Source organism: Maylandia zebra, linkage group LG3 (assembly GCF_041146795.1).
Source record: "Maylandia zebra isolate NMK-2024a linkage group LG3, Mzebra_GT3a, whole genome shotgun sequence".
Lineage (NCBI taxonomy): Eukaryota > Metazoa > Chordata > Actinopteri > Cichliformes > Cichlidae > Maylandia > Maylandia zebra.
In genome coordinates, this window is record NC_135169.1 from 55,443,283 (window position 1) to 55,471,089 (window position 27,807).

At 43.6% G+C, this 27,807-nt stretch overlaps 3 protein-coding genes across 3 annotated transcripts in view; 2 read left to right on the forward strand and 1 right to left on the reverse strand.

Moving 5' to 3' along the window:
* LOC143416813 (NACHT, LRR and PYD domains-containing protein 12-like) overlaps positions 1-27,807 on the forward strand; it is a 379,525-nt gene that overhangs the window by 22,209 nt on the left and 329,509 nt on the right. The window lies entirely within an intron of this gene.
* LOC112433291 (neuroligin-2-like) lies at positions 5,728-9,660 on the reverse strand. The gene is made up of 4 exons (XM_076877824.1): positions 9,611-9,660; positions 7,749-7,953; positions 6,867-7,180; positions 5,728-6,561 (listed from the first exon to the last, which is right to left on the reverse strand). Exons 1-4 carry the CDS (start codon positions 9,658-9,660, stop codon positions 5,733-5,735), a joined length of 1,398 nt encoding a protein of 465 aa, XP_076733939.1. The 3' UTR covers positions 5,728-5,732.
* Positions 17,755-27,706, forward strand: LOC112432356 (protein NLRC3-like). Its single transcript, XM_076877826.1, has 3 exons — positions 17,755-17,764; positions 20,620-22,412; positions 27,554-27,706. The coding sequence occupies exons 1-3, from the start codon at positions 17,755-17,757 to the stop codon at positions 27,704-27,706; spliced, it is 1,956 nt and encodes a 651-aa protein (XP_076733941.1).

The following is a 27,807-nucleotide window of genomic DNA, read 5'->3' on the forward strand; positions in this document are numbered from 1 at the left end:
ATGTATTTATTTAATTCACGTTGCTACTCCTGGCCCTGCATCGCTGTTCATAAATACATTTTATTTGTCAGCTTCACCCATCAAAGTCAGGGGGCGGGGTTAATGCTGATCAAGTCAAAACCATTGCTTTGGTCTGGTGGGCGTTCTTTTAGTGGGCTTTTCTGTCACGGCCTGCGTGGCAGACTATGATGAGGGGAAGGACGACCCAATTGCCAACACGTTCTCACTCCTGTATGGAGGACCACAAGAGCCACGCGCATCGAAATAAAGAATTCTGTGCTTAAGTAATGAATTATAGAATAAATTCTGCATTTGTAAATTCATTTTTGAATTCCCATTTAATAAACTGATTTTTGAAATGCTTTTAAAAACTGCATTTCAAAATCCTTTTTCCAATTGCACTTTAATAAACTGCATAAATTGCATGAATGAAGGGATCCTGCAGCGAAACGGAGAGCCCAACCTCTGACTTAGTGCCTGTTTACTCAGTCTGACCACCTGTGAAGTTAACGCGCTAACGTGGCTAACGCTAGCATCACCACACGTAGCCCCGTTATTTTAAGGTCATCTTAGCTCATGAAAGTTTAACGTCGCAGCTGTACGAGCTAGCTACGTGTTTTGTAAGCTGCTGTGCTCTTCACAAATAAAGCTGGAAGCAGCTCAGACTATTAGAACCAGCACTGAGGCCTGTTACATTTATGTTAGAGCAACAGCTGCAGCCTTTAAACTAGCGATTAAAATGCTGACAGTAATCAGAATCAAAAACGGTTTTATTGCCAAATGTTGAGCAGGTTTACAACATTAGGAAATTGCTGCGGTGCTTCAGTGCAAACATACTGTCATATAACACTTAAATAAAAATAAAAATAAGGATTAAAAGTGCTAAGTAGATAGATATATACATGAGTGCAGGTGGTGATCAGGGCCAAACATGGAATGATGCAGTGAACACAGCGTAGGGTCACGTGGTAGTGGTGGGAACAGTCATACGGTTATTGTTCATGTGTCCAACAGCAGAGGGGAAGAAACTGTTCTTATGGCGAGAGGTTCTGGTGCGAATGGACCGGAGCCTCCTGCCTGAGGGGAGCAGGTCAAACAGACTGTGTCCAGGGTGAGAAGGGTCAGCTGTGACTGAGCTGCACGCCCCAGTGTCCTGGAGGCGTACAGGTCCTGCAGAGATGGGAGTCTGCAGCCAATCACCTTCTCAGCAGAGCGCACAACATGCTGCAGTCTCTGTTTGTCCCTGATAGTGGCTCCAGCGTACCACACGGTGATGGAGGAGGTGAGGATGGACTCGATGATTGCAGTGTAGAATTGCATCATTGATCATATAATCCATTGTTTCAAATTAGACCTAAAACTCCCCCTTTTGACACATCTTCATGTGTCAAACAAAACCACAACTAGAAAATTAAAAGAAAAAGGTTCATCAGATCATTTCTCAGGAAACCTCAGCGATTCTCCTCTCGAGTATATTTGCTCCGGGCCTGCAAACCTGTGTTTAAATAATAAAATCAGTTTAATTATCATGTTCGATCTTTTCAGCTCCTGGCTCCACCCAGAGCCTGCATCCCCAGAACGACCTAGAAACAAAACCTGTATATTAGCATCAACTTCACATTTAAACTCAGTTCCCCCCCTGTCCTTCCCTCACTGTGATCCACTCTGTGCTATAAGAAACTAAACTTAAAACACAACAGTTATCAGTCATGTGCTTCATACAAAATGTGCGTATGTTTTAGTTTCACGTTGATCCTCTGAGTGTCATGGTACTTCTTTTAATCTGACTTTATCAAATCGAACCAAAATAGGTTTGCTGTCTTTACTTTGCTCGTTTCCCTCCAGCACCACCTCGTATCACCTGCCCTTTCCCTTGGACCAGTGTTTGTTATTCCATAACTGGATTTGGAATGTGACAAGTCCACCAATCCCCTATATAACTCCTACATTTGGCTTTGGTTCTGTTTTCCTTCTATAAAATGTCATTGACTTCTACAGTGGCCTGCTTTGGTTAATGGTAACATCAGTAATATCAAACATTTTCTCCCCTTCAGCATTTGGCATTTTCCCAACAATATAATGTGACACCATCATCTAAACCCAGTCAATAAAACAACATTTTCTTAAAGCAAACATCAGCAACCCAAAATTAGCCGCCCAAGGGTGGAGTCTGCAGCTCCACTCTCATGTGAACCTTTCGGTCTCCCTCTCTCTCTTGTGCTCCTGCCAAAAGCAAAGCAAAGCATCCACCCTTTTCTTAACGGCGTCGTGAATTGTTTGTCAACATCTACTCATCCTAACGCTGGTCCAGTCTTTGTCACGGCTGCACAGCAGACAAGTGGAGCCTCACGCACAAAGCATCAGAGTCTCCACCCTCATCAATATGAGCTCATTTATTTGTTCTTTCTTTTGTTTTTAGAAAAAGAGTTCTTTATGATCTTGGACTGGATTGACTCGCTGCAATCCTTTAGACAGGAACTCGCAGGTTCCCACAGGTGACCTTTTCCTCAGCCCATTGTAATCTGGAAAAGCTCACCTTATATTTGCTCTCACAACAATGTTTTACAGCGCTGTTAATTCAATCTTGCAGGCCTGCTTAGAACAAAGAAGGAGGAAAAGAGAGCTGATTATTAGCTCATCAGAGCACAAAACATCATCACCAAAGGGGGCGACACCTGACAGTTTTCTCTAAGTGCACTGTTACAGAAATAATGAGCCGCTCCTCGACATGTCCATGTTTAGTAAAACTCCCTCTATTGAAATAAGAAAACAAGCCAAAGCTAACTGACAGAATGAACCCATCACTAAAACAACGACCCCAAAAATCTTCATCACAGAAAAGTTTTGCTTACTAATCCAACAATATGTTGTGGGAATTAGAACTTTCCGGGTCATAAAGCTTTTGCCGACTCTTGGCTTAACTAATACTGACATAGTCTGAAATCAGACTTAAAGTCACTCCCTCTGTTCATTTAGGATAAATGTATCTATATCTGATTTAGGCTAAGTGCCTTTTGTTTAGATGAACTGCTGGACTTCCAGACCAGCAGGTTTAGGGAAGTCTTTATGGGGTCACACTCTGACCCCCCCCACCACACACACACACACACACACACACACACACACACACACACGCACGCACGCACGCACGCACGCACAGGCAACGTACTCTTTGTTTGTATGTAGACGTCATATGTTAATGAACGTCATATGTATATTCATGTAACCTCAATAAAAGAGCAGTGTTACGGGGGAGCGGACGAGAGCAACTGGGGTGAAGCGAAGGAACGGCGTTTGTCCGGTTCTCTCCCGTGCACGGGAAACATGAAGAACTTTGCCTACTCGTGTCTTGCTTTGCTATGTAATTAAATTGTCCTTAACGTTCCAACGAATAGGTTTATGCTACAAACCTATCACTGAGGTTAACTACACAACCCCTCGCCACCTCCTTATACACAGGAGTGAGTACAAAAGGGTTCGTACGGACGCATCAGCCGGCCGTCCTTCTGCTCGACACTGTTAGCTGAAAGATGATCGGATCATCCTCTGTCCTGTATTTAAGGCTGAGAGTCTTTGTCCAGTCTCTTTTCCACAGCTACTGTCCACAGCACTGATCCACCTGCAGCACAGCCCCACTCAGTTGTTTTATGATTTACATTGTGCACGTTTCCCTTCCAGTGAGCTTACAAAACCTCTGACAGGAGAAGTCAGGCATGTGTTTCCCCCACCTCCCCTTTTAGGCAGTAATAAAATAGAAAACAAACAATCAAACAGGCTAAAGCTAGAGCACAAGCAAAGACAGCACCGGTGACTAAGTTCTCCCATACTGGACGTACGCTACCACGTGGGCTCAAACAGCAGCACATCAGCTCAGTTTACATACTGTTGACATCTTCATCAGAGGGTCAGCAGGGAGCGCTGCTGAGCTGCAGTCGTCTCCACCAGAGTGACGGAGCAGGAATCACAAACAGCACAAACCCACCGTGTTGTTTCCACCCTGTTCAGGAAATCTGAGCCCCCATCCCTTTTTTTCATGTTGCAGCTCTGCACTGCAGGCCCTGAACGCCTCCCGGTTACCCTCAGTGTGCTTAGAGTTTAATTTACAACCGACGAGCTCACAGATCATCTGCAGGCAGGTGAACGAACCCTTAATGTGAGGATAATAGCAGAGCTGAGCTGAGGTCAGAAATAGTCAGGAACGGTGTCGACACAGTGAAGTCAGCTGTTTGGGAATTTGTCTGATTATCAGTTTGGGGGGGGGGGTCGGTGTTAAATAACAAAGGCGGTGTAGGATGGAGAGAGGAGGAGGGAGGGAGCAGTGATGATATGAAGTCAGAATACACATGTGGCAGACATAAGGGGGTCAGACAGGAGCAGCATCAGTCTCTGCTCTGTTTTGTTAATAACGTAGAAAAATAATTTTGTACAATCAAGCTACATCGACGGACGCTTTACCTCACGTACCCTAAAATGAAAAAGTAGTGACAGTAAGACGGAGGCTGCACATGACACCATGACTGAGTTCACAGCTGTTGCTTTGATTCTAACGTTTAAGACTTTTGGCATCGACTCCGTTTTAATAAATGAGTGCTGGGAGGCGTCGTTTGACTTCAGGAGCTCCTGCAATGCTCCTGCGATGCTCCTGCGATGCTCCTGCAATGCTCCTGCGATGCTCCTGCGATGCTCCTGCGATGCTCTTACTCTGCGGGAGAAAACCAAAAACCAAAAGTAGCAAACATGGAGCGATATGACTCATTTAGATTTTGGGAAACGTGCATCGACAGGTACGGTGTCCTTTTCCCCGCGTCTTTAAAAATAATTCATGCATAGATCCCCCACTGAGAAAACCCTTTTATATACTTTCTCCTTTGTACACATTTTATATAGAACTATATATAATATCATTTCTCTATATCTATATTTTCAGAAAAATTCTTTCCACACAATAAAAAACAACAATTAAACAAATGCTTCAAACAAAACAACAAAAAGAGAGAAGATGGAAGAAAGAAAATCACGACTGAGGCCAGTTTGGCACTTTGTCATGAGAACATGACAGAACTCTGTTAGTTGACGGTAAATAGCGAAACTCTATTTTTCTTTGGTTTTTCTTCTCCCTCGATGAGAAATGAAACACAGCAGTACTTACTTGGCACCTAAAAATGCTGGTCGAATGAAAGATATCAGTGTTTTCATGGTTATATGTTTAGTGTACGCCTCCCCCTCCAGACTGCTCAGCAGATCGGGAATTTTTAGAGAAGAGCAGGAGGGAGGCGTGTCAAATGAGAGGAAGAGAGCAGTAATAAAACACGGATGTAGAAAAGAGAAGCATAATGTGCACATAACACACAGGAGATGGAAAAAGAGATGACGCCAGCGTAAAAAAGAGAAAACAGCGAGGAGCGAGAGAGCATTCGTCCCTTTGACAAATGTTGGAGGTCTTGAGCCTGGAAACAGCAGACCGTCTTTGAAAACAGTATCTTTGAAAGATCTGAGTCACCCACCCCAAACTGCTCATCTGCTGCTGGACACTTCAGTTGCACCTCCACATGCCACCAGTGGAGGGAGCTGCCAAGTTTCACAGCACATGACGCAGCAGGTGGAGTTGCTTTTGGAGAAAGAAGAGAATAAGAGGACAGAACGAAGGCCCACGTCTAGAGGCCTCCCTTCCAGAGCGGAAGCAGAGCCAGTGTTCCTGGTCCCTAGGTGGCGCTGTGTCGAGCCTGTCCCTACTATACCCTGGTGGTGGAGTGGGGGTGGGGCAGGGTGTTGTTGTGGCCGGTGGAGGGGAATGTGTTGAAGGCGTGAAGAGGCTGCATGCTGGTGATGGTGCTGGGGATCACGGTGATGGTGTATGGCGTCATCAGCGGCACGTTGTCGGGGGCGCGGCGCAGCGCCAGGGTGTAGTCGGGAGGGCAGGCGGGCCGCAGGATGTCGTGGGGTCGCAGGGGCTCCATGTCGTGGTGAGCGTCGTGCTCCCAGTCCTTCATCTGCAGGGACATGATCTCCTCCTCCTGGCTGTGAGCCAGGTCGTTGGCGGGGCCGCCCCGCTGAGGGGACAGCCGGTGCCGGCGCATCTCGTGCCGCTTGTCACGCTTGTAGTAAAGGGCGGCGAAGGCCAGGATGTTGAGGAAGAAGAGCGACGCTCCAACTGCAACTGTCACGCTCAGTTCAGTGGAGTAGTCGCGGGTGTCTCCGGGAAAGAGGTCCTGGGGCGGGCGCTCTGAGCCCTCGGGCTCAGGATCTGATGGGAAGGTAGGGTAAGGATGACGAGTGGTTCGAGGAACGTTGTTTCTGGGCCTCATGGTGCCGGGGTCACGGCCTGCGGGGGAGCGCGTAGTGGTGGGAAAGAGCACGTCGTGCAGGCTGTGAAGATGAGGGACTAATTCCAGCCAAAAGGCCACTTTGTTAGCTCTGTAGTTGTCTCTGACACGAGGTTTCAAACCGATGTGAAGGTACTGCTTGTCCTTCCAGTTGAACTTGGTCCAGATGACCTCCTCGAAGCGGTTGGGCTTGGTATGAATGAACTCGGTGTCCTGAGGGACGGGCAGGTTGGGGTCCCTGGTGGAGCATAAAGGTTAAACGTTTCAGTTCAAAGTTATATTCAGTCTCCATTATAAGTAACATGTGGCATCAATACACTGAATACAGACAGGAGGCCCATTCTCTGTGCAACCTTTAAACTATCTAAGACCAACCGGCTGCTCTGGGATCTGGATGCTTTTGGTGAACCAGTATGTTCAATTCTTCAAAGCCACACGGGAATTAAACTAGCAACCCAGATTCAAGTATTCAACATGACTAGAAGGCTATCAGTGAACATACAGTAACGTGTACAGTTTACACTACTGTGACATGAGGCCTACCCAGTCTTTGCGAAGTTAGTCCAGTAAGTCATGACCACAGCGCTCAGCATCACATCGTTCTTGGAGAAGTTGCACGGGAGCAGGTCCGTGGCACCGATCATCAGTACGCCGAACACGTAAGGTATCTCGTCTCCGTGCGCGGCGTCGGCCCACTCGGGCCGCGTCTCGGTGTGGCAGTGGTGGTAGAACGTGTAAAAGTAAACTGGGGACTGAAACTCAGCATGGAGTTTGGCAGTGGCCACAGCTGGTGCCACCCACTGGTGGTCCGTAAACAGGAAGCGAGTGAGAAATCTAGAGAGGAAAAAAAAGTCTTTCTGATAACAGAAGGAGTGACAGGCAGCAGAGAGGAAGCATGACTGCATTATCCAAACATGTCTGTACTGTGACTGTGGTCCGGCTGTGAGGGGTTCGCAGGCCGATCTGTCAGAAACACCGACACTGAGATTGGGAGCCGACTACCTGGGGGATGATAGCATTACTGCCCACAGAGCCTCAAAGGTTAAGGCGCAGACACGCTGTGATGTGGATGAGTGGCTCTCTTTAGCACGCTTGTCTTGTTTGATGCACTTCACTGGGCTCACATGTTACTGATTCCATTCTTTACTCGCATGTTTTAAACGCTTAAAGCACTTTCACAGGTTTTGATATTCTTTTGAAAATTCATGTGAACTCAAGCTGTCAGAATTGTAATGTAAGCTTTGATAATTGTCCACATTTGTCATTTTGACGATTATCCGTTTATTTTAATGAATACAGCAAACAGAAAAAAACGAACAAATCAACAAACGCGGCTCCTAATAAGACAAAACCTGATGATGCTGCAAAATGCAGTTAAGTGAGAGGAGGCTGTAAAATGGAATAACTGAAAAAGTGGCAGTGTACAGAGGTGGCGTCCTCACCCTCTGGGTAGCCGTAGAGGTTGTCAACAAAGCTGGAGATGGTGTAGTCGAACGCCGCAGCTGAGATGCCGTCGTTGTCCTCACTGTCGTCCACAAACTTCAGCCCCTCTCCCTGGTTCACTCCTATCAAGATGTCATAGTTTAGGAGCTCCCCCTGGTGGAGCAAATAAGGAAGAACATGCTGAGTGCTGGAACAGAGCCTGTGTGCATCACAAGTCTACAACAGGAAGTGCAGCTGAAGCACAGCTTTGTGAATTGGCAGCATTTCATTTCCCAGTAAACAAAATAAAGATTAGCTGTTGCCATGAAATTCCTACTATAAACTGTAAATACTGCAATATATGCAGGGTTCATACACATTTTTAGGGTCAAATTCAAGCACTTTTTAAGCACATTCAAGGTCAATTTTCAAGCTTTTCCAGCACATTACCAAAAAAGAAGCATGTTTCACTTTGCATCACCTCAGTAAGACCTTGTAAAAATTTAAACAAATCATCTGAGGTCGATTTAAATGTCTTTTGTTCCCCTTTTGTTAAAAGAGCAGCACACAAAAATACAGAAAAAGGAAACGGTTGCCTTACATGCATATAGTGTACAAACTCAAAAAAACACATTCCTCTTAAAAATTAAGATGTGCAAATGTGAACAAATCAACTTGTTAGAGATCTTCATCTCCACTGTAAATAAACAACAAGCCAGAGAACAAGAAAACTGCACCAAACACCACAAACACCAACAAATTAATGTCTTCTCATCAGACATTGAAGCTTCTTTCCTGTGTGACATAAAAAATAAGAGACAGATGTTTGTTTTGTCTTTTTAACTAGTTAAGCACCCACGCTCAGTCATCCACCCATTCACGCACACATTCACGCACTGGTGATGTAGCTACAGCCACCCTGGGGCGCCACCAGGCCTTCTGACCACCACCAGTAGGCAACGGGTGAAGTGTCTTGCCGGGTGAAGTGTCTTGCCCAAGGACACAACGACCGAGACTGTCCAAGCCGGGGCTCGATTACAAGGCGAACTCCTAACTCTTGAGCCACGATCGCCCAGTGGGGACATGGGGACATTTCAATTTCCAGCAGGAAGCTCCCCCTTTTTGTTAAACCCTTTAGATCAGGGGTCGGCAACCTGCGGCTCTTTAGTCCTTATAGTGCGGCTCCGCGTGGTTTGTGAAAATAAATTAGCTGAAGTGTATTTTATTTATGTTAGTTCTTTTTTTAACTTGTAGTTCTAAATTGGAAGATTATTGTGATTTTGCAATATACAAATAAAATTTTGTTATTTTTTCATCGCTCAAAATAAGCGTCACACTCGCGGAAGCCGGTGTACCCGGCGAAACGCCGTGCATTTATCGAGCCTTTCAACCCCAGATAGGCCAATTATGGCTCTTTGGCTCTTTGGGTCTTAAAGGTTGCTGACCCCTGCTTTAGATGAACAGAGTTTTTTAATTAAATACATAATCTTTAATAAATGTTCTCTTTTATAAAAAGTAGGATAATTAAAAAAACTTTTATTATACCTCTATTGCGTAGAAAAAAAACTGTCTTGTTTTCTGTCGTCTGTTATATAATATTAGTGATGTTTGTGACAATTAATTTCTTAATCGGCTGGACTAACCAATAGTCCACAACCAGGAAACACTGAAATTTTAAGTTAAGTTTGAAAACAGTTTAAAAAAAAATACCCCATTCCAAAATGTCTTGTGACAATCTCATTGGCTTAGGGAGTGATGATGTCATAGATCTTAAGAATCTTAAGTCCTTTGATGTTTTTCCTTAAGTAGGGGTGAGAAACAGCAAGTTTTAGTTCGTTTCAGCAGCATCTGTGTTTGCAGCCTACAAAACGTTCACCACAAGCTCTTCAAAGTCATCGTATAGAAACTCCAACATGTTTCCAAGAAAAAAACAACCAATTCAAAAAGATTACGCCGCCTCTCCTTCCTGGCGTGGCCGGCCAATTTCCCCAAATGGCGTCTCATCCTTCCAAAGGGCGTTAGAGGAGAGTAGGAAGGAAAACTACCTTCTCCAGAAAAAAATGCAACAAATTGAAGAAGAGAAACTTCAACTGGAGGACAAGTGTAGACGAATGGAAGCCCAAAATAAAGAGCTGGAAGAAAGACAACAGCGCCAGCCGGACATAAAAATTATTAATGAGGGCTGGGGAATCAAGTTTGCTCAGACCCGAGAGCAGATTGTGCACCTCATTAAAGAAAACAGGCAAAAGAGTGCAGAACTAAAAGAAATGACCAACCAGCTCCAAGACAAGAAAACGATGACTGATAAGATACAACGGGATCTCCAATACATGGACCGAAAAAATCGGCTCCTCCAAAGACAGCTCCATGAAGCTGTGGAAGAAAAGAAAGAATTCCTCCAACAGAAGGAAGAGCAGGACAAAAAGCAACGAGACATGCAGCACGAACTGAAGAGCATGCAGGAAAAATACCGCATGCTGAAAGAAAGCCTGGATGAAACACTGCGCCAAAATAAAGACCTTCTTCAACAGAAAGAGCAACAGCAAGAAAGACTGAAAGAAGGAAAACGTATCGTCCAGGACTTTGAGTCTAAAAATCTAAAACTGCAAGAGTTTTGTAATCAGCTGGAGGACAAAGCAACTAAAGTGGAAGAAGAAAAGGACAAACTGGAGAAACGCTGCTCACAGATGCAGAGAAGGATCGATCAGATAGCGAGAAACAACTCCGAGCTCGTTAAGGGGATTTTGGTGGAATTCAATAACTTGAAGTGTGAAAACACTCAAATGCAGGCGCAAAAACAACAAGAAGACAAAATACATGAAGACCTGCAGCTCACGCTCCAAGAAATCCAGAAAAGAAACGAGCAGTTAGAAGACAAGCACAAAGAGGTCCAACAGAGAAATGCAGACATGCACAAGGACAAGCTGATACAGGAGGCAACATCCAAACAACTCAAAGACAAGCTTGAAGAACAACAAGCAACATTGGAAGAGGTGGAACAAAGATGTGAGAAACTTGAAGAACAAAACGCAGAAACCATCGATGAGCTGAGAAATCTCATCCTGGAGAAAAAAGCGCTCGTGGAAAAGTGCATGAAAAAAAAGAAAAAATGGTTCCACTTGTTCCGGAGGAGAGACGCTACTGCTTCCTCACCTGATGTAGCCTCGTCTTGCTCCACCTCTGTTAACCCCCCCAACCAGTCCCGGCCGTTGACTGTCCCCTCCTGAGCCTGGTTCTGCCGGAGGTTCCTGCCCGTTTAAAGGCAGTTTTTCCTCCCCACTGTCGCCAACTGCTTGCTCAGAGGGGATTGTTGGGCTTTTCTCTCCTCTACCTTGTTTCTTCATTTACTTGTTTAACTTTTTTCATTATTCCTTCATTTTACCTTGTTTCTTCATTTACTTGCTTGTTTAACTTTTTTCAACTTATCTAAATAATAAACCAATTAAATTTATCCTTTGAGTATTTTTCATCTCATCTTTACAGAATCTTTCCAAAACATTTTCAAACATTCAGATCTGTCTTTTATTTTCTTCTTGAAGCCTCATAAATGGTGAACTAAAAACCCGGAACATGGTTTGAAACATAGTTTCAGCTGAAACTGGCATAACATGCTGTGTGTGTGTGTGTGTGTGTGTGTGTGTGTGTGTGTGTGTGTGTGTGTGTGTGTGTGTGTGTGTGTGTGTGTGTCAGGGTATCACTAGTTAGGTCATCATGTTTAGACTCATTCACTCCAAAATTATTTAGGCCAAATCTTTAAAACAGTGTCATTTCATACACATTTTCAATTCACTTCAATCGCACAAATGCAGAAATAATTATTTGCAGTATCTTATTTATTATGAGAATGTCATGCCTGATCATTTGTACCTACACCACCAAAAATGGGGGCAAAAGGGAGGAGATCATGTTTAATCGGTTATAAGAAAAGGTCAGAAATATAAGTGCCGACATGAGCAGTGTCCACAGAAACCTCTGACTCTCAGCTCAAAGCTCATATAAACCATTTCTACAACCAGCAAACAAACAAAGACACCGAACAGTTAAAAGAGCAGTGACGTCACCACGAATCTGTGGTCAGGTAATATCCATGTTTTGATTGATGATTTTCTGGAGTTAAATGTGAACCGAAGCATATTTTGGGTGTTATATGCTATTAAATACTTTTTAATTTATTTAAAAGTATTTAATAGCATATAACACCCAAAACATGCTGGGTGTGGAAATAAGAAAATCAGAATTTCCTCTGTTTGAGTCACAGTAACTTTGACATAGTAACATTTGCAGTAAGTCCTAAAGTCCTTTAAAATCCTTCCCTCTGTTCATTTTGCCCACATCATGTTTCAGTGGTTGGCCTCAGGTTCTTCAGCTTCCTGACAGTCTGAAGTCAGCTGACAGAGTTTCACCTGCTAAATACACAGAAAATCTTGTTAAAGCCGCACAGTTTGCCCAACAGTAATATTCCCATTAAGCCCTTTCTAAACACTTTATAACAATGTGTCATCACTAAATTATAAACTTCTTCTCCAAATCTGCACGACTGCACTTAGTCACAGACTTTATTTAATTGTCCTGCGGCTGCTATCATATATTTTACCAAACAGTTCTTCTCACACAGTCACAGATATATTTCTCTTAATGCAAACTTCACTCATGTCTTAGACAGGAAACTTGAGTTTTTCTTTTTTTTCTGTCCCCACTCATTCAACTAATTTGCATATTGAGTCACATCTCGAGAAGTTGCCCTGACAACAGAAATGCATATTCAAAACATTGCTGCATAATTCAATTATTATTCTTTTATTTTTATTTCTACAGTCGTCACTTCTTTTGCTCAATCAGCTGGAAACCACTTCTAATTCACTATTTTAAACCTGCTTTAAGCTTCTAATCACTGGTTGGTCCTCCCAGTCTCTTTTTCCTTGTCACAAAAGTCGCTCTATTGTCCTGCAACTTCCTGAGTTATTCCTCAGCTTCAGCCTTTAAGTGTGTTAAATCTACACCATTCAGCATTTATGTCATGTATTCACATTCATGAGTGTAAGCATGTCTTCATTGCGTGTATGTTGTGTGTTCATATTAATATTGCGTGTAAGCTGGTCTTCGTTGCCTCGATGTGTTTTTATAATCAGATTTAATTCCTGCATCTTTGCGCTGAACTGTGGATTCAAACTGTCTCACTTCTGATTCTCTCCAAAAACAATTTCACATGTGACAATTTCTACATGTGTGTTTTATATTTTTCTATTCATTTATGTATTATTAGTTTATTTATTTCTTTATCTCTCTCTCTTTTTTTATTTACCTTTCTGTTGTGATGCTCTGGATGTTTCTAAACCCACAAATTCAGCCTCAATGTTCAACCCAACTTTCCTATGCTGTCACTTTAACACGTCCAACCTTCACCTCTCACCGGTCCTCGTCCCCTCTTCTCTCAACTTCCTGTGTGGCCTCCCAAATCAAACACAGGCCCACATCAGCTGTTTCTTCTTCTCTCTTCCTCTTTTCAGTCTTTTCTTGGCGCTTAACTCCCAGCATGGCAAATATGAACTCAGACAGTCCCATCCAGTGGTTTCACACAGTCATGTCACTGGTACACTTTCCAGCTTGTAATTCAGAGCGCATGTTTCCATCAACATACATGCTGCTGGACCCTTCAGTGTTGTAGGTCAGGTGCACTGTCTTTTTGCCTGCTGTTAATTCTTCAAGTCCACGGTGTTGTTCTGTCTGTCTTCTGTCTTCATCAGGAGATTAACTGTCCTTTAAGCTTCTTCTCAGGATAAGGACAGGATGAGAGGTGAAGCTGTGACATTTTAAACCAAAGCCTGTTTTCGTCCCAATTCTGTTAATCTATCATTTTTCTGCTGTATTCTTCCAGGAGGTTGAGCAAGTCCATGGGCACCTGTATTAACACACTAAGACATTTATTTAATATCATTTTCATTACTATTACTTTGCACTTTCATTCTCTAATTCCTCTGTTTTCATTTTGAAATGTCTCTCACAAGCTCACAAGCTATATTCAGACTTCCTGCTTCACTTCCTGCCAGACACACACTGCGATTGGTTTATAAAGGCCTCTCTTATTAAAATACATAAAACAATCTAATCAGAAAATAAGCACTAAGAATATATATTTATCTTGTAACATTGTTTAAGTTAATGAACAATTGTGTTGAAAACTGAGATTACAATATCAATTGAGATAATTATAATGATGGTTTTTGCTGTAATTAATTGTTGTAATTAATGTTGATGTTTACATGATCGAAATAACTTGAACACAAACACAAACAAAGAGGAAGACCGCACCGGAAGGAAACAACTACAAGTCCCAGCATCCTCTGTGTTTAGGGAGCAGCAGTGAAAGTGAAAGCAGGAGGAGGAAGGTGGAGCTGAGGCAGGTGAGTGTTAACATGAATATGTTTCTTCTTATGACATAAAATAATTCCACGCTGTTCGTGTCTGTGGGTGAAATGTGAGGCCGGTCGGCTCCTCTGAGCGCTGGTTTCCTGTAAGTAGAGAGGAAGTGAGTTTAGCTGAGCCTCCGTTTAGTGTGAGAGAGCAGGAGGAGAGTGAGAGCTGTGCTGAGGCAGGGTGAGTGTTAACACCGCTCTGACATTACTGTGTCTCTGTGGCGGGAACAACAGGCTCCGTCAGTGGAGGCAAAAATAATCAGACTTTGGTTTTTCAAAGGAAACAACTTTATGTCGGAAGTTCCCGCACGCTCATTGGATAACGATGTGTCAATCTCGAGCTATTAGCCAATGAGCGTGCGGATTCACAGAAAGACCCGCCTTTATCACGGGACTTTAAAAACTACAATGGCGACAGAAACTCCGTGAGTGGAGTTCAGGGTGACGTTATGAACCTGTGACGTTTGAGCCACTTCCCGTTGATCGTGAAACTGATGGTTTCTGGTGTTTGGGTCTGTTTTTCTGTATTCATGCAGATAAAGTGTAAACTCAGATGAATTATACCATCAAATGTTAAAGGAAAATATGAGGATGAGTGTCTGTGAGCTGAGAAGGACGTGAAGCGAGCAGTTTATCCCAGAGCTGAAGCTGCTCTGTGTGCAGAGATGAGCTCAGATTCCTGCTGTGATTGATCAACAGTCACAGAAATGTAGACTTGTAGTTATTACTGCAGTATGGTCACAGCAGATACTGATAAACATGTATTATGAGGATGGATGATCAAGTTTCTCACTCTCTCCTTTAAATCTCAGTTTTTTTCTTCTTCACAGTTTATCTGTTAATTTATTAATGAATAACACTGAAAGAGTTTCTGTTATATTTCCCCTTGAACATCAGCTTATTAGGGCGGCATTAGGAAATAGCCCCCCTCCAAAGAATGAATAAATGAATGATGATAATAATAAAATGATTCAAAAGCAGAGCTCAGAGTGGTAGAATGGTCAAACATGGATCCACGGGTGGTTCAACTGCATTTGGTGACGTGACCAAAGCAAATCTTTCAAATAATCCCACCATCAACGGGATGTTGTCTCCTTTACTACGGTTACTTTACTTGGTCACCGTGTGAATTTCTTTGAAATGAACCAAATTCTTTTATTTGTTGGTTGTTGCATATTTAACCTCTACAGTCAGGAAAGGAGGAGATGAGGCCTCAACAATGTTGGGTTGTAGCTGTGGTTCAGGTTAGAGTGAGTGTCCATGGAATAAATGTAAGTCAGTGAACTGGAAACATGACTGTGTTCAAACTTTGTTTTCCTTTTTATAATGAGTCTAATCAAAGGTGGACAGAAGTATCTCCACTGTGACTTTTCTGTGTCACCATCAGAGCTTCTGCACAGTGTTTCTGGGGCAGATAACATTGCAGCATTATGGAGACATTATGGAGACAAAAAGAAAAGCGTCTGGACTTCTTTAAGTTAAACTTAAAGAAATCCAGACGCTTTTCTTGGACTGTTGGTTTCAGTGTTTAGTCTCATTCACACACTCCCTCAGACTCTTCACACACACTGATTTGCTGACATAAACACACTCCTGTGTGCTTCACACACACACTGATTTGCTGACATAAACACACTCCTGTGTGCTTTCTTGGCTTCACACACACACTGAGGACCATCTACAGACTGTGAGCTCCGTCTTCTTCGTCTTTGGAGCCGAACTCTGACAAAGTTAGGAACAAAACTTTCTCCAGCGTGTGAACTTTCCTCCTAGACTCAGTCTGAGCAGTCAGACCACATATTTCTAAAGCAGCACATGAAGGTGTGGCTCACACACACACAGGTGAAGGAAACAGCTGCAGTATTAAAAGCTGCTTCACTGTCTACAAATATATGAACTGAATGTTTCTTTCAGGCTGTAAAAACCTTATTTATCCTCCATTACAGTCCTGCATTCAGAGCATTACTTCTGTTATATTAGTACATGTATTTTATTCTGATGAACACATGAAACTCTGAGCTGGACTGAATCCATTGAATCAGAGTCCAGGACTCAGACTAAACACACTGAATGTGTCCTGAGCTCGGCCGCTGTTCCACAGTAACTGCTGTCAGAGTCACTGTTACTGAGTTAGCTTAGCTAGCAGAGCAGCTAGCAGTTAGAGTATGAACTCTGTAAGCAGTCAGCTCGGTCCTGGACATGGTTACTGACATAAAGCTGCTCTCTGCAGCCATGTTTGACCTGCTGCTTTGTAGGACTACAGTAATGGAGGATTTGGAGGCTGAACTGGGCTCTGTGACACTTTTTGTAGTGAACTGATGAAAGCTGCGTCTCAGATGGATGTTAGTCCAACACATCAGACACGACCTCTGCAGCTCTCAGTTGATGTGCACATGAATGATTTGTGTTTCCTCTGCAGGTGAAGGTAGAAAGTGTGTGTGAGCTGATGTGAATTGAGCAGCATGGATCAGTGTGAGGACAGAGAGGAGGGAGTCCCTCCCTCTAAAAGCACTCTGTGTGGGGAACATGAGAGCCAGACCAAAGCTCAGAGGTGAGATGACCATCTCTAACTGTCCATGACTCTTCTCCATGTCACAGCTCAGCACTCACATCACTGCTCCATCATTATTCACACTCATACCTCTGTGTGTGTTGTTTTAAAGCCCAGAGCTGTGGGGCGTACCAGGCTCAGCTGGACATAACCCTGAAACTAATCCAGAGCCTGGACCTGAACCCAGCTGTGTTTCTTTAAAGAGCAACATGTCGAAGGATGTTGTTGTAAACTTTAACAAAAGACTGTTATGTGACAAAGAGTAAGTACATTATTTTTATGAGATTGTTCATCATGTCTTTAATTTAATATTTCCAGTTTTTCCTTCCTGTCTCATGAAGCTGTGACATTTATTGTTTTTCTTTTAGGATCAATAAGAGGCCAGAATCTCCTGGACCTGAACCCAGCTGTGTTTCCTTAAAGAGCAACAGGTCGAAGAATGTTGGTCTAAACTTTAAAGGCTGTTCTTCTGCTGCTGAGAGGTAATGTGTGTCTAGATGTTGTTCCTGACTCTGTATTTTTGAATAAATCCTCATGTTTAATATCAGCTCAGCTCTTTTTCACACACATTTCTATGTTGGTATGTGAAGCGGTGTATGTTGGAGTGTTTCCACAAACACAGCAGTCAGAGTGGAAAGAGTGGATGTTGTAGGAGGTGTTTGTGTAGTGAAGAGGCTGAGTGTCTGTAGGACTCCAGCTGCTCCAGCAGGTGTCTCCTTTGTGCTTTGCTTCAAACACAGTGTAGGGAGGAGCTTCCACTCAGGTGTTTCAGGTGTTGCTGGATGGAGGAGGACAAATAGTTTTTCCCTTCAGTGACACTTCAGCAGCTCAATGTTCTGGGAGATGTTTGTCTTTATGAAGGTTTATGGATTCTTGTTCTTACTTTGGTTAAACTGAGCAATACATTTTCCATCTAACATTTAAAGTAAATTTCCAGGTGAATAAAAGATCTGCAGCTGCAGCCTCTGTGATGTTTCACAGTCTGAAAGTAACAAATTCAACCAGAGTTCAAACAAAGGCTTAATATACGTGTGTGTTTGATATAATGCCAACAAGTACAAACAGGTGTTCTTACAGGTCTTAATCACAGAGGTCTGATAAGTCTGGTGACTTTCACACTCAGCAATTTTGCTGCCTTTTATTTTATATTGGCCTTTTTAAAGCCCTTCAAAGTCTCCCACATTCATACAGAGCTTTTAACACCAAACTCCTTTACAGTCCTTCTCCTCTCACACACGATCACACGACTGATTTGTCTGCAGCAGCTGTGTTACTGCTAGTATTTTATTATGTGTGTAATCTCCTCATATTGTTCCTGTGGTTTAGTTTGACTTCCTTCTGCAAACTCAGCTGCTCTGTTGCTGATACACGTCTCCATGAATATGATTGATCAGATGCTGCCAACACCATGTGTTTCATGTGAGCGCTCAGCTGAAAGCCTGGGTTGACTTATCGAGTTAATAACAAGCTTCACGTGACTGTGAATGCTAAAGTGAATCAGATAAAGGAAAGAGACCCTGCTAATGTTGGACTCACTTCTTAGTGTAGATCCCAGGAGGAAGTTCAACATAGCCATTCTTTGTGCTAGCTCGACCAAACCTGAGACCACAGTGCAGGATAATGATCATCATCTGTCTCTGTCAAGGACATTTAAAATCCACAAATAACAAACATAATTATATTTGATCATTAAAAATGATGATTAAACAAAGTGTCAAACATACTTAAGTAGAAGGACTGATGTTTGTGTTAAAATACCCTCTTAAAGCTGAAATACTGATTCAACTTCTTTCTCCAAAAGTTGATTCAGTTCATCTGGACGTAGCGTTTTGTGGGAGAAACGTTTCGTCATCATCCAGGTGACTCCTTCAGTCTCAGCTGACTGCAGGTTTCAATCTTATAAACAGGACATTTGAATAATAACTGAAACCAGCCCACTGAAGGAACAATGGGCTGGGAGGTCAGTTCCTTAATCTTAATTATGCAAATTTGTGTGTGAATCTGTGAATGGGACTCATGACCATTGATCAACAACCACTGATCAATGGTCATGAGTCCCATTCACAGAGAGTTGGGGAATGGCTGCAATCACAGCATGTAAGAGATGGTGACAGATGTACCCTTAGGCCCCTCCTCCACTCAGAGATGGTCTTTCCCTTTTCACGTAAATGGCCTCCTTGACTCCGCCCTCAAACCAGCGTTCCTCCCTGTCCAGGATTTTACATCCTCATCATTGAAAGAGTGTCCACTGGCCTGCAGGTGTAAATAGACTGCAGAGTCCTGGCCTGACGAGGTGGCTCTGCTGTGTTGTAGCCAGAGGTTGTTTGGTTTCCCCGATGTATAAATCCTGCCAATCGTCCTGCACTTAACAGCTACACTATGTTACTCTGTTACTCTGATCCTTGGGGTGGACCAGTTTTTGGCGCAGCGTGTTTTGGGGTTTAAAAGCCACAGAGACCCGGTGTTTAGAAAAAATCTGTCTCAACTGCTCCGATACTCCTGACACGTACGGGATCACTACAGGTTTTTGCTTAAGCAGCGGCTGGTAAATGTGGTTATCCCAGCTTTGACAAAAGTCCAGCTGGGATAACCACATTTACTCTACGTCCAGATGAACAGAATCAACTTTTGGAGATTTACTTTCCTGGATGATTGAGAATGCATCAAGACGTTCCTCCTAAAGTGTTATTCGGTGTTGTGACAGTCAGCTGCTTCAGCTGCTGCTGGGATGGGCTGTGGCAAAGAGAACAGAGAAAATCAAAATCAGAGTTTTTCTCTGAATTAAAAGCAAGGAAACAACAATATATTCTACATGGTGAAACTGATGGTTTCTGGTGTTTGGGTCTGTTTTTCTGTATTTATGCAGATAAAGTGTAAACTCTGATGAATTATACCATCAAATGTTAAAGGAAAATATCAGGATGAGTGTCTGTGAGCTGAGAAGGACGTGAAGCGAGCAGTTTATCCCAGAGCTGAAGCTGCTCTGTGTGCAGAGATGAGCTCAGATTCCTGCTGTGATTGATCAACAGTCACAGAAATGTAGACTTGTAGTTATTACTGCAGTATGGTCACAGCAGATACTGATAAACATGTATTATGAGGATGGATGATCAAGTTTCTCACTCTCTCCTTTAAATCTCAGTTTTTTTCTTCTTCACAGTTTATCTGTTCATTTATTAATGAATAACACTGAAAGAGTTTCTGTTATATTTCCCCTTGAACATCAGCTTATTAGGGCGGCATTAGGAAATAGCCCCCCTCCAAAGAATGAATAAATGAATGATGATAATAATAAAATGATTCAAAAGCAGAGCTCAGAGTGGTAGAATGGTCAAACATGGATTCACGGGTGGTTCAACTGCATTTGGTGACGTGACCAAAGCAAATCTTTCAAATAATCCCACCATCAACGGGATGTTGTCTCCTTTACTACGGTTACTTTACTTGGTCACCGTGTGAATTTCTTTGAAATGAACCAAATTCTTTTATTTGTTGGTTGTTGCATATTTAACCTCTACAGTCAGGAAAGGAGGAGATGAGGCCTCAACAATGTTGGGTTGTAGCTGTGGTTCAGGTTAGAGTGAGTGTCCATGGAATAAATGTAAGTCAGTGAACTGGAAACATGACTGTGTTCAAACTTTGTTTTCCTTTTTATAATGAGTCTAATCAAAGGTGGACACAAGTATCTCCACTGTGACTTTTCTGTGTCACCATCAGAGCTTCTGCACAGTGTGGAGAAAGATCCAGAAGCAGAGCTGGACTGCAGACAGCCAGTCAGAGCAGCTGTGTACAAAGTAAGACTGAACATCTGTCTGCTGATGGACTCATTTCTGAAAACTGGACTTCTTGTGTTGTTCAGACATTGAAGAGTTTTCTTTCTCTTTAGTCTCATTGTTTTTCTTTCTTTCAGCAGACGTTGGTCTGCAGGAGGTTTTAGATGAACATAAGATCAGTCTGAGGAGGAGATGTGAACGTGTGACTGAAGGAAGTGATGAAACAGGAAGTAGAACCCTCCTCAACACCATCTACACTGAGCTCTACATCACAGAGGGACAGAGTGAAGAGGTTCATACCCAACATGAGGTGAGGCAGCTGGAGACAGCTTCCAAGATGGACGCCCTCCATGACGCTCCAATCAGGTGCCAGGACATCTTTAAAGCCTTACCTGACCAACAGAGACCCATCAGAGTGGTTCTGACCAACGGCGTGGCTGGTGTTGGAAAAACCTTCTCAGTGCAGAAGTTCACTCTGGACTGGGCAGAGGGCTTGGAGAACCAACATGTCAGTGTGGTGGTTCTGCTTTCATTCAGGGAGCTGAACCTGATCAGAGGTGAGCAGTACAGTCTTCTGGAGCTGCTCCATGTTTTCCATCCAACATTACAGAAGGTCACAGCAGAGAAGCTGGCTGTCTCTCAGCTTTTGTTCATCTTTGACGGCCTGGATGAAAGCAGACTTTCATTGGATTTCACCAACAGGAAGCTGCTGTCTGATGTCACACAGAAGTCATCAGTCAGCCAGCTGCTGACAAACCTCATCCAGGGGAATCTGCTTCCCTCGGCTCTCGTCTGGATAACTTCCCGACCCGCAGCAGCCAATCAGATCCCTCCTACATGTGTTGACAGGCTAACAGAAGTACGAGGCTTCACTGACGCCCAGAAGGAGGAGTACTTCAGGAGGAGATTCAGTGATGAAGAGCTGTCCAGCAGAATCATCTCCCACATGAAGACATCCAGGAGCCTCCACATCATGTGTAGTATCCCAGTCTTCTGCTGGATCACTGCTACAGTTCTGGAGCACATGTTGACTACAGAGCAGAGAGGAGAGCTGCCCAAGACCCTGACTGACATGTACTCACACTTCCTGCTGGTTCAGACAAAGAGGAAGAAGAACAAGTACCATGAGGGACATGAGACGAGTCCACAGGAGCTGACGGAGGCTGACAGGGAAGTTCTTCTGAAGCTGGGGAGGCTGGCGTTTGAACATCTGGAGAAAGGAAACATCATGTTCTACCAAGAAGACCTGGAGCAGTGTGGTCTGGATGTGACAGAGGCCTCGGTGTACTCAGGAGTTTGTACAGAGATCTTCAAAAGAGAGTGTGTGATCTTCCAGAAACCAGTCTACTGCTTTGTTCATCTGAGCATTCAGGAGTTTCTGGCTGCAGTCTACATGTTCCACTGTCACACCAACAGGAAGACGGAGGTGCTGAAGATGTTTCTAAAATCAGAATCTTTCACCAGTCTTTTTGATGACGATGATCTCCAATCACTTGATGTATTTCTGAGCAGAGCCATGTATAAATCCCTCCAGAGTAAAAATGGCCACCTGGACCTGTTTGTTCGCTTCCTTCATGGCCTCTGTCTGGAGTCCAACCAGAGACTCTTAGTAGGTCTGCTGGGTCAGACAGAGATCAGTCCAGGAACCATCCAGAGAGTCATCAACAACCTGAAGGAGATGAACAGTTATGACATCTCCCCTGACAGAAACATCAACATCTTCCACTGTCTGATGGAGATGAACGACCTCTCATTATTTCAGGAGATCCAAGAGTTCCTGACGTCAGAGAACAGATCAGAGAAGGAACTCTCTGAGATCCAGTGCTCAGCTCTGGCCTTCATGCTGCAGATGTCAGAGGAGGTTCTGGATGAGTTGGACCTGCAGAAGTACAACACATCAAAGCGGGGACAACAGAGACTGATTCCAGCTGTGAGGAACTGCAGAAAGGCTGGGTGAGTCCAGATGTGATCATTAACATCATTGATCAGTGTAGGTTAGTAGTTTAATTTTGAAAATAAAATCAGATTGTAACCACAAAGTGTTTGTGTCCGTACGCTGCAACCTTCCACACCATTCCTTTATTGTACAGACTCAGCAGCAGCTCCATGGATCCCAAATCCAAGAGTGGAGAACAGATTTGAAGTGTGTCACATCCATGCAGTCACAGCTGTTTCCACCATGTTTCCACTGATATTAATCCTGTTCAATGACACGTTTCATATCAGTGAATATGTTCTTTAGGACGTCCACTGACATGTTTAAGTGTCCTGCTGGAAATCACTCAAATCATCCATGAAATCCATGAAAAATCCTTTTAGTGTTTCTAACTTCACCCTCTGTCCTCTCTCTCTCTCCATCCTCCTCACTGCTTCTTTCACTGATAATCACACAAACATCGTATTCAGCTACAAAATAACACAATAATATCATCTGATGATCATTATTATAAGAGCAGGATCCATATTTGATATCAGAGTAACACACTGCTTGGTTATGTGCAGTCATCATCAGTGACTGTGGGTCAAACAGAAGCTCTCTGATTGGTTGCTGACCTTGGTCACCTGTCCACTCTCACCTGTTTGTGTTTGCTCTCTCTTTGCTGTCTCCATCCTCTCTCTCCTTTCTCTCCCTCTCTGTCTTTGTACGTCACTCAGGTCCAATGGAAACAGTGACATTTACAAACCAATCAAAGACAAACTGATCCATGTCAGGTTATAACAATATTCAAAGTGAATACAGGCTGCTGCTGGACACAGACAGGTAACATCATTTTGACTTGCTGTCACCTGGATCTGGACTCATAAACACTGAAGCCCTGAACAGGAATACAAATCATTTTCTGCCAACTAGCGACACACCAGCAGATAATGGCTCAGAAAGCTAAAATGAGCCAATCATTTCTGTGTTTAGTTCCCCTGAAATCAGATCTGATATCAGCAGCTCTGAGTTCATTCATCATTATTGTCCAGTGATGAGATTTCTGCTCCGTTTGGTAACAGTCAGCAGGTTTTTCCTGCGTGTGGACGTGAACAGTCGTACCTGACAGCAGGTAGCAAACAGAGATCATCTTTCCAGCTGGAACTCTTCACTGAGCTGAACTCATTCAAAATGTTCTGGAGTCAAAACAGGAAACAGTCCAAATGTGTGTCTTCACTCTGGATCAGATCTCAGTGACAGACTGTGGACATTATGGAAGCCTAAATGTGACACCATCTTCCTCCTTCATCTGCAGATTAAAGCCAAACAAAGATTCTCATTAAAAGTCTGCAGGTCTGAGAGAGACTCAATCGTTGTGTCATGTCAAACACAGTAAGAGGAGCTGAAGCACAGATGTGAAGAGCAGATTCATCAGATTATGACCTCACTCTGTTTTGTCTTCATATACATTCAGTCTGTGTTTATAATGCAGATTTTCTGCTTTTATAATAACACATTTTATATTTTCTATCATCACAGACTGACTCACTGTGGACTCTCAGAGTCTCACTGTGAAGTTGTGGCCTCAGCTCTGAAGTCCAACCCCTCCCATCTGACAGAGCTGGACATGACTGGGAACAAGCTGCAGGATTCAGGTGTGAAGCTTCTGTGTGCTGGACTGGAGAGTCCAAACTGTCGACTGGAGACTCTGAGGTGAGTTCACTGACTGCGGCTGTTGTTGTTTTTCTATATTTCAGGTCTTTGATGTTTGAAACTTTCTTTAGATCCTAAATGTTCAGGATGTGTCTGAAGACAAATGTGAAGAAGTTTGAGTGCTTTCAGAAATGTTGTCTTTCCAAACGACTGAACAACAGTTTTTCCTTTTGGCTCCAAACAGAAGTGACAGACTTGAGCAGGGTTCATTTAAAGGCTGACAGAAGTGGAGTGGTGACGGGGAGATGTTTGACAGGACAGTGTTTCAGCCTCCACAGGTTCATGTTGTGCTCCATCAGTCAGTGAAGATGAAGTCAGTGCTGATGAGGCTGTAGAGTGTGTGAGGGATGTGAATGAGGATGATGAAGATCTGATGATAGCAGATAAAAACAGGCTGCAGAGACTTTGAGCCATACAGGGCACACAGTGTGTGTACAGAACAGCTGAAATCATTATGGAGGCCTCACTGGGATATGGAAGCATCACAGTACAGCTTCAGTGAAGCATTAAAGTCTCTGATATGAGATGAGAAATGAAGCAGCCAGAGCTTTTTCATGAGTGGAAATCCACTGTGACTGTGAGCTGCTGCTACAGCCTCCAGATTAGCCAGCAGCTCATCCTGCTCAACATTTTCTCACCAACTTTAATAGAAGTGTGATGTTTTCAGCTGGAGTGATGGTCAGGGTGGCCTCCCTCTCCTCTTCTTCTCCTCTTCCTCTTTCATTTGTAAAGCCACTTCTGCTGCTTTCATTCATTTGGAAGTCCTGTAGCTGAGTTTGGGAGAGACTAACAGCCTCGGCAGCAGAGGGGAGAAAGGCTGTAACACCACCACTTTACTCTGTTCTACCTGTCACATCATTTTATCAGGAAACAAATATGCTCATGTTTTTACTATGTTTGTCTTGAAGATGTAAGAAGATCACATGGTGCTTTTATTATTGTGTTGGTTTGTTTGCTGTCTCTTGGATGGAGCCCAGCTGTGCGTGGCCCCTGGGCCTGTGGTCAGAGTGTGTGCTGGATAATCCGGCCCAGGATGAGGCCAAACTGACATGGGATGAAATGTCTGTCACATAATTGAGCTTTGTGAGAAATGTACGACTTTAATGTGAAACATTCAGAGTTTTTTCTCTTGTTGTGTTTGTTTGAAGCTGCTTCCTGTTGGCTTCAGCTGTTTGGAGTTTCCATTTTCTAAACTTCTACATTCTGAACCTTCTTCAGCTCTGAACAGATGATGAAACACTGAATGATTTCAAGCTCACACTTTGTCTAATAAACTTACATCTTTCATTCTTTATACAGATTGAGGGACTGTGGTTTGTCAGAGATCAGCTGTGATTATCTGGCAGCAGCACTGAAGTCCAACCCCTCCCATCTGAGACAGCTGGACCTGAGCTGCAACAACAAGCTGCAGGATTCAGGAGTGAAGCATCTGTGTGGTTTCCTGGAGAGTCCAGGATGTGGACTTGAAACTCTGGGGTCAGTCAGCATGTTTTAGTTGTGCTGAGATGAATGTGATGTGAAAGTTGTGCTGACACTAAACTGCAGACATCAGGCTGATATTATACTGATCCACACTGAGGATCTTCATGGTAAAGTCTGTTTTCTTCTTCTCTGGTTTAGTCCATTGACTGCAGCAGAACAATGTTCACATTTCAAACCTTCAAAGAAGAAGAAAAATCCTCCACTGGATAATTCACTGTGAAACTCTCCAACTCTTCATTCCACCTTAAAGTCTGTCTGACACTGAAATCCAAAGCAAAATGTGCGTTTGCTTTACAGACAGCAGTCCAACACAAACATACACACATCATCCAAAACACAGTCCAACATCCAAATCTCCTCCACTGCCAGCATGAATGATGGGAAAGAGAAGGAGGAACACTCTGACATTCAGGGTTAGAATGAGTTTCATGAAGCAGACTGTGAAGATCAAAGCTGCATTAGAAAGCTTACATGAATGAATGAGTGGACAGAAGTGGACAGAGATCATCTGAAGCACTTCAAAGGCTTTAAATCAGCACATTTCTCTTTATTCTTTATCAACTCTGTTAGTTTCTCTCAGTTTTCTGTGGAATGAAGCTAACAGCAGGCTAATAAGATGCTGACCAATAGGTTTCTATTAAAGGTTGTAATTTGTATATGAAAAAGTGCTTTGGCTCAGCAGGGATCAGCTTACAGGTAGAATACAGCTGCTGGATGGGATTAGCATGTCATAGCTATCTACCAAACTGCTAACTGGGGGATTTCAGGCCATCTATGGATCATTTTTGCTAACTGTTTATTCAGCTTAGGCTCACAGGGCTGCAGCCTGTGCCCTAGCTGTCATAGGGCAAGAGGCGTGGTCCACCTGCACAGGTGAGCAGTCCATCACAGGGCCAACAGAGAGAGACAGAGAAGCACTCTCTCACATCCACACCTACAGCCAATTTAGAAGCACCAATGAACCTAAGCAGCATTTCATTGGACTGTGGGAGAACATCCAACCTCCACAGAAAGGCCAACAAGCTTCAACCTACAACCTTCTTGCTTTAAGGCACTAGTGCGAACCACTTTCCCCCATTTCAGCCCAAATCCTGCATCTTCCTGTTTCTGACTCCAGGCCAGCTCCACTAACACTTTCTCATCAGACACTGCCACCTAGTGGAGGAAGTCTTAGTTCCATTTGAAGCTTCAGATTACAGTTAGTTCCTTTACAAAGAGGTGGAGGTGGTGGGGCCACAGCACCATCATCACTGAGTGCCATAGGACACTTAACCTTTGTTTCCATATGCTGGGAACTTCCTGTTGTTCCAAGGAGGACTGGAAAATGTGTGAAAATCTCCCAGTCAGTTCCTCACAGCACACTTCAATCATTTCCCTCCCACAGCATCAGGACCAGGGCTTTTTCTCTCTTTGGTCCCACTAAGAGATTTCCACACAAACACCTCATCAGTGGGACTCTCAGAGCTACCAGCCCTTTGCTACAATCACAAAGCTCTTCATTGAAATCAATGATATCAAAGCTGGAATCAAATGAGTCCAAGTCTTCTGCTGATTCAGCATCACATTCATCTTTGCTCCTTGTTCTGCATCCCCACCATGGACTTCATTCCTTTCCAAGCCAGCCTTGAGTGTCCTTTATTCAGCTCATCCTCTGCTTTACTTTTACACCTGATTTTAGCTGCTTTATCTCTCTTTCAACAAGTTTCTGTGCCTCAATCTTTTTCTTCTCTCCCTCATAACAAGACAGCTTCTTCTGCCTGAGAACATGTTGGAGTGATTTACTAATCCAGGGCTGCTTATTGGGGAAAATGCTTCCTGTTTCCAAAGTAATCCCCATTTTTCCCAGAAAGAAATGTAAGTAGAAATCGATGATCTCAGTGAGAACATGAGCCTTTAACAATAGCAGCAAAATATCTCTCCAATCTCAATACTCCCTCTCTCGACCTCTGGAACACCAGAGGTCACAATACATTGTGTTGGGTCACTCCTCGGCCCACTCAGCTGCTTCCATGTCCATCCATGGCATCATGGACATCGGGGTCACCACTCCCGCTCTGACCCTCTCTAGCCGTCCTCTGGCTCAGCAAATCAGACAACCTCATGTCATCTAAGTGGTCCAGTAATAAACACCAGCTCCCCCTCGAGAACACTCCATGCGTAAGATTAGGTTTTTTCTGCGTCCCTCTCTTGTGGTCCATCATGCCTCGGGCCT